The 13,542-nt window shown below is 42.4% G+C and overlaps 1 protein-coding gene across 4 annotated transcripts in view; it reads left to right on the top strand.

Annotated features, from left to right (window-relative positions):
- SMARCD3 (SWI/SNF related BAF chromatin remodeling complex subunit D3) overlaps positions 1–10,915 on the top strand; it is a 98,649-nt gene extending 87,734 nt beyond the window's left edge. For all 4 annotated transcript variants that reach the window (XM_084281403.1, XM_084281404.1, XM_084281402.1 and 1 more), the window contains 4 exons: positions 3,395–3,530; positions 8,136–8,258; positions 10,270–10,371; positions 10,470–10,915. In XM_084281403.1, coding sequence (XP_084137529.1) covers positions 3,395–3,530; positions 8,136–8,258; positions 10,270–10,371; positions 10,470–10,523 — 415 coding nt within the window. In that variant the 3' untranslated portion in view covers positions 10,524–10,915. The remainder of the gene's footprint in view (positions 1–3,394; positions 3,531–8,135; positions 8,259–10,269; positions 10,372–10,469) is intronic.
- The last annotated feature ends 2,627 nt before the right edge of the window (positions 10,916–13,542 follow it).

The raw sequence follows: 13,542 nt of genomic DNA, 5'->3' as shown, positions 1-13,542 counted from the left end.
CTCAAGTTTGTGCATATTGCCACTCATCTCTGTCCACTTCAGACCATTGAAAAGAGCCTGGTTCTGTCCTCCTTGCATACTGTCTTCAGGTATTTATATCTACAAGGGTAACCCCCCCCCCGAGCTTTCTCTTCTCCAGACCGAACAGTTCCAGCACTCTCAGCCTTTTCTTTTAGCAGAGCTGCTCCAGTCCCTTCATCATCCTCATGGCTCTTTTCTACACTCTGTCCAGTATGTCCATGTCTCTCTTGTGTTAAGGAGCCTAGAACTGGGCACAGGATTCCAGGTGTGGACTCACCAGTGCTGAATACAGAGGGAGAGGATTATTCCTCTCAACCTGCTGGAAACGCTTGTAATATAAATCCATCCATGCAAGACCTCCTTCTCCCCAAGATCTAACAAGTTCAATTAGATCCTGAGTCCTTTTTTTTTTTTTTTTTTTTTTTATTACTACCTGCAGCAGGTGCACACAACCGAGATATTTCAAAAATAATGTTCTGAAGGAGCATTTTTATATTACAAGTGACCATGACTGAAGTATGATTTATCAGCTACTGGGTTGACAAAGTTTTCTTGCTAAGAAATTTCAACTTAAAGCTAAAGAGAAAATGGCAATTAAGCCTAAAACCCAACAAGTTAAAGCCTAACACAGTCCTCAGGGTTAAAGCCTAAACCCCAGTCCGCAGGATACTCCACCTCCCAACTTGGAAGTTTGAGACAAGGAGCAGAACTCCCTCAAAGTTCAGGTGGAAATAGTTAGAGACCTGCAGCTCCACCTGGACTGTCACAAGTCCATTGGGCCAGATGGGATCCACCTAAGGGTGCTGAGGGAGTTTGTGGGTGTGATTGCTGGGCTGCTTTCCATCATCTATCAGCAGTCGTGGTCATCCGGAGAGGTCCCGGATGACGATTGGAGACCTGCTAACATGACGTCCATCTATAAAAAGAGTTGTAAGGAAGACCTGGGCGACTGCAGGCCTGTCAGCTTGATGTTGGTGCCAGGAAAGGTCATCTTGAGTGTAATCACACAGCATGTGCAAGACAACCTGGGGCTCAGGCCCAGTCAACATGGGCTCATGAGAGGCAAGTCCTGCCTGACCAGCCTCATCTCCTTCTATGACCGGGTGACCTGTCTGGATGAGGGAAAGGCTGTTGACGTGATCTACCTAGACTTCAGCAAGGCCTTTGACACAGTCTGCCAAAGTATTCTCCTGGAGAAGCGGGCAGCCCATGGCTCAGGCAGGTATACGCTTTGCTGGGTTAAAAACTGGCTGGATGGCCAAGCCCAGAGAGTGGTGGTGAATGGAGTGAAATCCAGCTGGCGACCAGTCACAAGTGGTGTTCCCCAGGGGTCAATGTTGGGGCCCATTCTCTTTAATATTAATATTTTATTAATTATTTGGATGAGGGAATTGAGTGCACCCTCAGTAAGGTTGCAGACAATGCCAAGTTAGGGGGAAGTACTGATCTGACAGAGGGTAGGAATGCCCTGCAGAGGGACCTGGAAAGGTTGAATCGATGTGTAAGGGCCAATAGGATGAGGTTCAACATTGCTAAGTGCCAGGTCCTGCACTTCGGCCATAATAACCCCATCCAGCACTACAGGCTTGGGGCAGAGTGGCTGGAAAGCTGTGCAGAGGAGAAGGACATGGGAGTATTGGTTGATAGTCAGCTGAATATGAGCCAGCAGTGTGCTCAGGTGGCCAAGAAGGCCAACAGCATCCTGGCTTGTATCAGAAGCAGTGTGGCCAGCAGGGCTAGGGAAGCGATTGTTGCCCTGTACTCGGTTCTGGTGAGGCCGCACCTCGAGTACTGTGTTCAGTTTTGGGCCCCTCGCTACAAGAAGGACATCGAGGTGCTCAAGCATGTCCAGAGAAGGGCAGTGAAGCTGGTGAGGGGTCTGGAGAGCAAGTCCTACGAGGAGCGGCTGAGGGAGCTGGGCTTGTTCAGCCTGGAGAAGAGGAAGCTCAGGGGCGACCTTATTGCTCTCTACAGGTACCTGGTTTAACCCAGCTGGCAGCTAAACACCACACAGCCGTTCGCTCACCCTTCCCCCTCCCTCTCTGGGACGGGGGAGAGAAATGGAAACTGAAGCCCATGAGTTGAGATAAAGACAGTTTAATAAGACAGGAAAATAATAATAATAATAATAATACAATGATAATAGTACCACTAGTAATAATGTGTACAAACAAGTGATGCACAATGCAATTGCTCACCACCCACTGACCGATGCCCAGCCTAACCCCGAGCAGTCCAGCCCCCCTCCCCCGGCTAGCCACCCCTATATATTGTTTAGCATGATGTCAGATGGTATGGAATACCCCTTTGGCTAGTTTGGGTGACCTGTCCTGGGTCTGTCCCCTCCCAGCTCTTGCTGCACCCCCAGCCTGCCTGTTGGCAGGACAGAGCAAGAAGCTGAGATGTCCTTAGTATAAGCACTGCTCTGCAACAATTAAAACATCGGGGTGTTATCAGCACTCTTCTCATCTTAAGCCAAAACATAGCATTCTACCAGCTACTAGGAAAAAAATTAACTCTGTTCTAACTGAAACCAGGACAGTACCTTAAAGCAGGCTGTAGCGAGGTGGGTATTGGTCTATTCTCCCACGTGCCTGGTGATAGGACAAGGGGGAAGGGGCTGAAGTTGCACTGGGGAGGTTTCGGTTGGAAATTAGGAGATATTTCTTCTCAGAAAGATCAGTTAGGCATTGGAACGGGTTGACCAGGGAGGTGGCAGAGTCACCGTCCCTGGGGGTGTTTAAGGAAAGGTTGAACCTGGTGCTTAGGGACATGGTTTAGTGGGTGATACTGGTGGTAGGGGGATGGTTGGGCCAGATGATCTTGGAGGTCCTTGCCAACCTAGATGATTCTATGATTCTATGATTCCTCAGTCCTAGGTGCAGAACCCTTTACCCTTGCTCAATTTCATTGCTGATTGCCCAATGTTTCAGTCTGTTTAGATCCCTTTGCAAGGCCTCTTGTTCCTGGAGAGTCAACAGCACCTCCCAATTTAGTATCATCACCAAACTTGCTGAAGATGCCTTCAGCTCCTGCATCCAGATCATTGATAAAAATGTTGAACAGAACTGGTTGTAGAACTGAGCCCTGGGAAACACTGCTAGTGACTGTCTGCCAGAGAGATGTAGCCACACATCACTACAGCACTTTGAACTCTAGTGTTTAACCAGTTCATCACCAGCTACCAGCCAGTTCACCACCACCGATATATATACGACGCATGTATACATAATATGTGTAAAGGTACCCTGTTCTTAAAGTCTTCTCACAGCATCTGCAACAGTTTTTTTGAAAGAGCATTTTCTGGTCTGGATGGCTATTTACTCTGACTCATTATGCCAGTTTTCACAATCTTCTATTATCCTCTCCATAGTGTTGACCCTAATGATCAGAAGAAGACGGCTTGTTATGACATAGATGTAGAAGTTGAAGACCCATTGAAGGGACAGATGAGTAGTTTTCTTCTCTCAACAGCTAATCAACAGGAGATTACAGCATTGGACAACAAGGTACTGCCCCAGTATCACGTGGCATATGTATACACATTTTATAACTTCCTGAGGGTTTGGTGCCGTATATCAAAGGGACTAATGTGAGAAAGGGATTGCTCATTTAGATGTGCTTTCAAGGGTTGAATAAGTCACATGCAATGGAAATACAGTGGGGTGGGTGGGGTTTGCTCTTAGGATTTAATCCAGGGCTTGATATAGTTGTAAAAATGTTACAAGTGTTTCGCAGGCAGCATAATGAGTACCCTGGCAGGCAACATAAATTATGTGCCACTCTAGGTGCTGTAGGATTTCAGATCTTTCTGAACTAGTTAGTAAATCTAGTGTGCTCTGTGGAAAACTAACATGTCTTGTTTGCAACTAAAAACATGTTAGAGCAGGCAATGTGGATCAAGCATGGTCTTCCAAGGTATGTGTTAGGAGAATTAGGCTGGATCTTACAGCCTGAGAGAGGCAAGGCTGCCAAAGCTCCATTATCCCAGATCCAACCAGCAACGAGGCTGAGCATGTATTCCCAGTAGGCATGCACACACACACATGCACCCATGCGTGTGTATATGCCACATATATATATATGGCATATACATATAATATATAATTATATGTATATATACATATATACATATATGTATATGTATATATATATATATATGTACATATATATATATGTATATATACACGGCCAGCCACACAGATCAACACGGTCAGGATACAGAGAGACCTCACATGAACACAAAGATAACCAATAATCTCATTCTGGTCCTCTCTCTGGCTGAACTCCGTGGAGGGCCGCTAGTGGGGGTATGTCCCTCTGGCAGCTGGTCTCGGACACTTTGTCTACCCACTAGCTGCCTCTGGATCCCAGTCTCCCAGTTGCTGGCACTTGGCCATACAAGCCCCAGAGGCTGCAGCCCCACTCCCAGTGTTCATACAGACACAGGCACATCCACACAGGCATACACATCCACACAGAGGCACAAACATACCCATATACACACACATACATTCGCAGCTGGCTGGGAGTCTCTTGGTCCCCCAGTTGCCACTTCCCTGTGGTCTTACCCTTCGATGTGTGCACACATACAAACACCACTGGCTCTTGTCCCTAGCGACCCTCAGACCCCACGGTCCCTCCAGTGGCTGGCTGAGATTCCTTTGGTCTGTCTGACTGCCAGCTTCTCCTGTGGTCTCATCCTTACAGACATATACCCCACCATGGCTCCCAGACCACCTTACCTACTTGCTGACTAGTTCAGCTTGTTCTTTGCCAGTGCTCACACGTTCACGCGCCTGCACTGCTGCAGGTGCCAGCACTCAGGCACATGGGCCTCCAAACCATGGTCTTGCTGCAGTTGCTGGCACATAAAGCTCCCCCCATGCATAAAAATAGAGTTCCTCACTCAGGAAAAGAGTTAAAAATGGAATCTGGTAACACAGTAGGACAGATAGCTCTGGTCAGGCATAGAGATGGCTGGACAAGCATATCAATGAGCAAATCGTTTACACACAACCAATGATTTTTAGCCCTTTATATATCTATTTTCCCACAGTTGTGCCTCCCTGAATCACGTAGATCCATCCCTTTTCCCGCATTTGATCAATTCCCTAAAAGTGCCATGTCAAGTGCAATCCCAAGATGCTCTTACCCTAGATCCTATAATGTGTCCCATAACACATAGGCAGCAACCCTCCAAAAATGCTCAGGTGTTCAGACTTTGTGGATGTTGTTGTTGGATTGCTCCATGAAGTTCAATATTACAATAGGAATCATTTATCTCACGTAGGTGGATATTCTATATATTTTAAGATGGAGCGTCAGCTTTTAACTTTTTTAACTTCAGTTTAGCAGCGCATTTTATGTTCAAGATGCCTTTATATAATCATTCCTGCTCTTCAAATTTGTATAAATGGGCAGAGTTTGACTACCTAGCCTTTTCCTCAGTACACAAGTTTGTCAAGTTTGTCCTCAGTGCACAAGAGACCCATTACTCTCTTTTTTTTTTTTTTAATGAGGTTCCTTAGTTAACACAGTCAAATCACCACCTAGTATTTTACATCCAGATCTTACTTTCTTCTAATCTGGCACAAAAAAAAAAAAAAAAAAAAAAGATGAAGCTTTGAAAATATAAGAAGTAGACAATTAAGACTGGCATCACAGATTTTTTTTTTCTTTTTGTTATGCTGAGAATCAGAAGCAACTAAGGAAAGTAAAGAAGGTGTTTGGTAAGCATAGCAAGCAGCAGCAGCCTTCTTCTGGATATAAATAAGGTGGGATTACAGTTAGCAAGACCAAAGAGAAAAATGTAATTGTAATTAAAATGTATTACATGAATTTTAACTTCTGCATCTTATGATATGAAAATCTCTATTTTAGAAAAAATATGAGAAGAAAAAATTAAAGTCAGACATTATTTGGATATGGGAACCAGAGATGCTAAAAAATTGAAGATGAGAACAAAGTTGCCTAGGCTGAGTTAGAGAAGTAGAGGGAAAATTTTGATACTCAAAAGACTTGGGGTTATGAAGAAGGATTAGCTGTGGAAGAATAACAGGAGCAATTTTTTTTGCGGAAGTGCAAATTGATAAGACTGTATCCATCCTAGTTGCCCCATCCCTGGAAGTGATGAATGCCAGGTTGGATGGGGCTTTGAGCAACCTGGTCTGGTGGAAGGTGCCCCTGCCATGGCAAGGGGGGTTGGAAGTAGATGATCTTGAAGGTACCTTCAAGACTATAGGTCCCTAGAAGGTCCCTAGACTATAACATTTTATTGAGAGGTCATAGTGTCTTGCTATATTGATATGAGGGAAAGCTAAGAGAATCTCATATTCTTTTAGTGTGCTGGGCATTGCACTGCTGCAGAGCAGCTCACTAGACTAGCTGCAACTGTAGAAAATTAATAGTAGAAAAATCACTTGGAACGGTTTTGCAGAATTGTTTCCTGGTTTATTGAACAACGATTATGTGCACTTAAAATAACCATACCTCTCTTACAGCAGTGGTGAGCTCTGCAGGCTGCATTAGGGATTCATGTCAAGGCAAGAGGACCATTAGCCAGTTTTTTGCACAAGTGTAAATGGCTGATTTGCCCTGGCAAGGGATAAATAAAAGTGGTTCCACAAACCAAGGGAAGAAGTGTGATATCATGGACCAGAGATTATTCATGTGATACAGAGTCATGCTAAGTTTCTGTTTGTTTACATCTAACACGAATTTGTTAAACTGTTGTCCTCATACTGTTTTAAAGAGAGTTTGGATACCAGCAGTCCTGCAGATTTTTGGTAACCGTTGCAAGATCTGTTGTTCTGTGGTTCTTGGAAAAGGTCAAAGCAAAAGGTTTCAGCAGAGCAGCTGCTCAGCCAGTTAGTTTCCAGCCTATATGTGCTTTCATGCAGCATGCTAAGGATTATTATGTTTCCAGTCCAGCTCCCCCTTTACCATGTCTTTATCACCTTTTTGTTGAGCATTTTCTGCAGCAGAGTGCAAGCTGTGATTAGTGAAGTTACTGAAGTCACTTCTGGGTAAGTCATCTAGTGGAAAACTGGTGCACACCAATAGGAGATTTCTCTCTAGCATTGGCTACATCATTTTCCCACATGAGGAACGTTTTAAGTTGAGAGCCTTCTCTTCTGTTAACATACCATACAGTTCTGCCTACAATGCCCTTAGTGGCATAGCCAGATCATGGGAGGATTATTTTCCTCCCTCTGTGTCTGGCCACAGTAGATGTTTTGGCAAAATAGATGTGGACAGGAGATTTAACAAGATGGGTCTGCAATCTCAAAACAGAATTTTAGAGAAACAGGATAGTAAGAGGTTGCTTTTCTGTTTGGGTATGTGCAAATGATTCATTAGTTGTCCTCCCATTGATCACAATTGATTTTGTTTTCCAGGTTTATTAACATACCTTGACTCCTCTTTGTAGTGTATATTCTTCCCTGCTAGTTAATGACCATTTCTTTCATAATATTTTTGATATGACTTATTTTCTATAAACCTTCCATACTCACAGTTTCTCATTATTCACACTCCTTTTGTAGCCATGGTGACGTTAATAGTCTTTCTTACAAGAAAAATTCTAGAAGTCATGGCTGTTATGTAAGTTTATTTAACATGGATTTGATTGGGCGATCACTAGAACAAAGTTTAGGCATCACCACAGGATATTGAAGGTATAATGTTGACTAACCAAGGGAGTAACTGCTTTCTTGCATTGGGCAATATGTAAAGACATTATATAGCACCTTTCCAGAAAAATCCCTGACTTCCCAAAAAGACTGCTTATATACAGGAAATCATTGCATTATACAGTGACATGACTTAGCTCTTCAGTATTGCATGTAGCGTGCCATCCAGTAGTTCAGTGCAGGAAGTGAAGAAGAATCCTGTATGTGCTTATGTTGCAAAAATACATGTGAAACCAAAATGTAATTGCAACACTAGGGTTAACTCCCACTCTGAAGAGAAAATTCCATGGGATGAGTCTTTGGTGTAGAATTGTCACCTTTGTATATTACAGAGAACTACAAAGACATTAACAGGACTGACCTCAGGGTTGCAGAAACATGAGAGGAATTAAAGAACATCTGCTTTATTTTTTTCTTCAGATTCATGAGACAATCGAATCCATAAATCAGTTAAAAATACAACGTGATTTCATGCTGAGTTTCTCCAAAGATCCTAAAGGATACATCCAAGACCTTCTTCGATCCCAAAGTAGGGATCTTAAGGTGAGCTACGGTTGAAGAAGAATGTAGAAGTGAAACCAGAATGTAAGAACATTAGTTAAATGTGTACAAATGTATAGCTAAAATATCCAGGATGGAAAATTGGTGGAAAAAACGATGAGTGTAATACTACTGTCCCAGAGCAGAAAGTATGCAGGAAAGACCGGTTAGGCTGTATTTCTCTTCTAGTGGATTAGCAGTGCATAATGGGGATTGTAGGTGAATTTGTGGTTAGACAGTAAGATCAAAGTGCAGAGATGTGTTGGTGTACTGTGTAAAATTAAAGCTGTATAAAACTAATCAGGAGGATCCTATAGCAAAATAACACTATTTGGGTGTTTTATTAGTTTTCAAAATGTAATCTTATTTAAGAAATAGCAGAATAAGTATCAGATGCCTTTGAGTTTAGTTTTGAGAAACCCAAGGTATGTAATGTAAGGAATTTCATTTGTTTGCCAGCCAAAAAGAATATTTTTCTCATAAAGTTTCACACTTTGTATCTTTAAATCAGACACATCAAAACCTGTCATGTTAATGAAGTCAGGAAATCATTTTTATGTAATAATTATCTTTCAAATATAAATGTTTTGTTTGTTAATCAATAATCTTGCAAGGATTTACTGTTAAGATTATGATTGTTGTTATTATTTATATTCAGAAAGGGAATGGACATCTAAAAGAATGTTTAAATATACCTGTAGCTTGAAGAACTTACAAACTGAAGTGTGGTGGTGGTGCTTCTCTAGTTGCATATATGGAACAGTTGTTCAATGCTCTCCCTGACTGACATCCAGTTCCAAAAGGGCCTTTTTGGTAATACTCTGCCCTGCTGGCATCAGAACTGACATTGTAAAACACTACCCTGCAGAATATGCCAATAATTTTACATTTCAGTCTGACATGAATACCTTCACAATTTTCTGTTGTTTACAGTTGTGCCAATGTTCTTTGGATATATCTGCAAGTAAAATATACAGTGCTAGGGTACTTTTCCTGGGACCCTGGAACTAAACTGTCAATGCTGTTAAAATGTTAGAGATCTGTGGCATTTAGCCTGGCCAGTCCTGAATGACTCCTTAGCATAGCCTAGAAGCAAATGTTAGGAGCTGTTCAGTTTGGATGTGGACACCTTGTTTTGGCAGTAACCATGAATCAGAGAATCATAGAATCATAGAAACACAAGGTTGGAAAGGACCTACAAAATCATCTAGTCCAACCGTCCTCCTATCACCAGTACTTCCCACTAAGCTACTACATCATATCTTGTAGCACCTTGTCCAGGCGCTTCTTGAACACTGTGAGGGATGGTGACTCCACCACCTCCCTGGGCAGGCCGTTCCAGTACCTGACCACTCTTTGAGAGAAAAAGTTTTTCCTGATACCTAATCTAAATCTCCCCAGGCACAACTTGTGGCCATTTCCTCCAGTCCTATCATTAGTTATCTGAGAGAAGAGGCCAATCCCCTCCCCATCACAACCTCCCTTCAGGAAGTTGTAGAGTGCAATGAGGTCTCCCCTGAGCCTTCTCTTCCCCAGGCTAAACAATCCCAGCTCCCTCAGCTGGTCCTCATAAGACTTATTCTCCAGAACCCTCACCAGTTTTGTTGCCCTGGACACACTCCAGGGCCTCAATGTCCTTCTTGTAGTGAGGGGCCCAAAACTGAACCCAGTACTTGAGGTGCGGCCTCACCAAAGCTGAGTACAGGAGGACAATCACTTCCCTGCTCCTGCTGGCTACACTATTTCTAATACAGGCCAGGATGTCATTGGCCTTCTTGGCCACCTGAGCACACTGATAGCTCATGTTCAGCTGAGCATTGATCAACACTCCCAGGTCCCTTTCCTCTTCAAGGCTATGTCCCATGCATGCCATTGCCCATTTGCCTTGGGCATAGAGATCAGTCCTGAGAATTTTAATGCAGTAGTGTCATTAATTTTTGACTCCACGTAAATGTAAATGTTTCTCCATGTGGTAGAATAGCTATAGTGAAAAGTATTTTTATTTTTGTCACAGGTGATGACTGATGTAGTTGGAAACCCAGAGGAAGAACGGAGAGCTGAATTTTATCATGAGCCATGGTCTCAAGAGGCTGTGAGCAGATATTTCTACTGCAAGGTGTGAAGGAATTAGCCACGTGGATAGTTCATAAATGAGTCATCCTACCACTGAACAATAGAATCTGCTGAACTGCACAGTTTCTCTTTTTCTTTCAGATTCAGCAGCGCCGGCAGGAACTGGAACAGTCTCTGGGAGTGCGCAACACATAAGTATTGCTCAAAAGATCCCATTGGCATCATGACCACAGAACGAGTGGACTTCTCAGTGTTACTTAGCTCACTGTTACACATGGACCTGCTTCCTGACTGGATGGGAATGTACCATCAACAAACCAGTCAGAACACCAGCTTTAGAGTGACCTTTGAAAAAACTGCCCACGGGAGGTGTCTCAAACCATTCCAGGCCATAGACAGCAGAAGATTCCTGTGCTCCATACAGGTGTCAATGTTAAAGAAGATTAAAGATTCATTCATCAACTTGCATCATTGAGTTCCAGTGGAAAGTTCAGACACTACACAGCAAATCCTTATGGGCTATGCATAGAATCATGGGTGGTATTGATGGGGGAGGTTGAGTTGGGTGTTGTAGGAGACTACAGATTAAGAGAAATAAAGGTAATTCTCATTCTGTTACCTAAGATTCTCAAATAGTAACTTCTCTGGAATAAGACAAGATAGTCCTGATAGCTGTGGAATGCTTTGCATTCCTGAACAGAGTTTTCACTTCAGCTGGACCAGTGTAAGAAGCCATCGCACCGTGTGAAATAACAAACTAGGATGATTTTCAATCCTAGAATGAAGAGCCTCTCTGGAAGGAAAAAATATAGTCAGGACATTTCTTCTGCAAACTTTAATACTCCCTCTTTCCCTTGCCCCTGCAGTGAAAGGTAGACTGAATTATGTATCACTAGACAGTCTCATGGGTACGATCAACGTGCAGTACGAAGAGGAAGAAAACTATCTCCAGCATGAGAGCCTCTTAGGCATTCTTAGTATCAGTGGGGTTAGAAAAGCTGAAGTTGAAGCAAGAAAAAAGGCATTCTTAGAAAATGCAAATAACCTAATGGTGCTTTGCTGATACCTGCCTTGAACACAGTGGATATTAACAATAAGTCTATAGGTAAAATATGAGATTTCTTAAACATTTCTCTCCTTGTGTGCCATTAGGGATCAGGACTGAAAAAAAAACTTCCGTAACTGTTAAGTTGATTTAGAATCCAAGAGGCTTAACTTCATGTAACATGGCAGTTTTCTCTTTACTTCAAGATGTCAACAGAGTTCCTGGATTAGTCTCACATTTTGATCATAGGTAAACTGCCTCTTCCTATTCAGTTCCCCCATACATGATATGTGCTAGTTGTATAAGATGCTGTTGAGTTTTGAAGCCTTAAATAGCATAGAGGAACTATCCCTTAGAAATCACCTTGTTTTCAAATATATGACAAATTCAGACTATCAGAATTACAACATATTTAGCTGGAACCAGGGACATCTTCATTAAATCCTTCCCCCCATTCCACCTTTTGTAGTGCATAGATTGGTTTGTAATTAATGACCCAGCATGATTTCTAGTCTAAAAAGCAGCTGCCAAAGTATAACTGTGTCCTGATAATGTAGCACTCGAAATCCTTTTCTAGGCTTCTCCTCTTCATCTCCTTTCTTTCACTTTCCTGGAAAGAGAGTCAAGTTCACATGTGTTAAGGAAGGGAGGCAGCTCTTCTAAGTAATTAATTTTGCTATGGTATTGTCCTTTTCTCTTCTGCTGTCTTTGCTGATTTCTTTCATATTTGAAAGAAAAATCTCTTCTGTCTAGTCACAGAAGAGAGAGTCTTCCCTCCCACCCCTTTATTTAATACCTCTGCTTTCACATTACCAGTGCCATAGCTTTTACTCTGTCCACTGCGTTCAGAGGTGTCTTGAAAAATTTACATATGATTGGTCATATGATGGCAGTACAACCATGCAAAACCACTGGTGTAAGGAAAAGCACAGCTGTACCTCTTTGCCCAAGGCCTTTTCCTGGGAATGGCTTGGCTTGGATTTTTTTTTTGTGTGTTATAACCTCTTTTTACACTAAAACCTGAAATCCTGCAGTCTTAAACTGGTAGAGACTGAGAGGTTGCCAAACAGTTAACAACTTAAAATCTTATGTGCTGTAGGACTCTGCTAATTGGACTACCAGCAAACACTGAGGGAAAACAGTGGGGATCATCTGCTACTGTGCTTCCGTATTTGTTATGCTGCTGTGTCAGTTGTGTGCATGCTGTCCAGTGTATAAAACTTTTTCTGTATGTGGTAAACAGAGCAGCTACATTCAGGGGATGTATTCAGATCTCCAGGAGTAATAAATGCTGAGAAAAATAAACGAGGATATGAGAAAGGAATGGGGTGGGATAGATGCCTGCAGGATGTCTGCCAGTGAATTTTATTTTTGAGAACTTTGCCATATGAATGGCAAATATTTGTACAGAAAAAATCCAGTCATATGCCACAGCTGGCAAAATAATGGAGCCCAATCTGCTTTTAGAATCTCTCTTTAAAAATAATTGTATGGGTCTGTTTCCAAGCCTCTTTCAGAACAAAGTAATGAAACAATGTGTTGCTGACCAGTGGATTCCAAGTAGCACCACTGGAAGGTGAAGCAATGTTAAGCACCAATGCTATGCTGAAGTGTATACACACATGCATGTTTGTGCACACGCATGCTCGTGCATGATTTGGCCACTGTACATAGCAATCCAAAATTCGAAAATACAAATCCAAAATTCATATATCTCACTGTACATGTTCTTCCTGCCCATAAAAAGACTTGTCACCAAAGAAGAGTCTTAGGAATAGCTGTCAGGTGTCTTCCTTTTGATTAAAATGGTGTTTGAGATTTTGATTCTTTTATTCCATGCTCGGAAGCAGTTTGAGCCTTTTACTGAAGAGACAGAGAGAGAAATGTTATCTTCCATTCCAGGAGTGTAGCCAGGAGCTTGCTTTTAGCAAAAACAGACATTATATTCGAGGAGAAACAATTGGACAATTCTGGGAGGAACTGGACCAAATGCAGCTTGGGCATGTGGAAATGAAAGTCGGTAGTACTGAATAGGCATGTAATTCCAGCAGATTTTGAATGATAAATTTATTTTAATTTCAGGATGGTGGGCTTTTTTTGGGTGTTAAAGATGACAAGACTGTTATTTGTGGTCTTTGGTTTCTGCCACGGTACGATACAAATCTGTGC

This window comes from Netta rufina (assembly GCF_964035555.1).
Source record: "Netta rufina genome assembly, chromosome: 2".
Lineage (NCBI taxonomy): Eukaryota > Metazoa > Chordata > Aves > Anseriformes > Anatidae > Netta > Netta rufina.
Note: the sequence above shows the minus strand (reverse complement) of the source record. Positions and strands in the feature narration are given on the sequence as shown.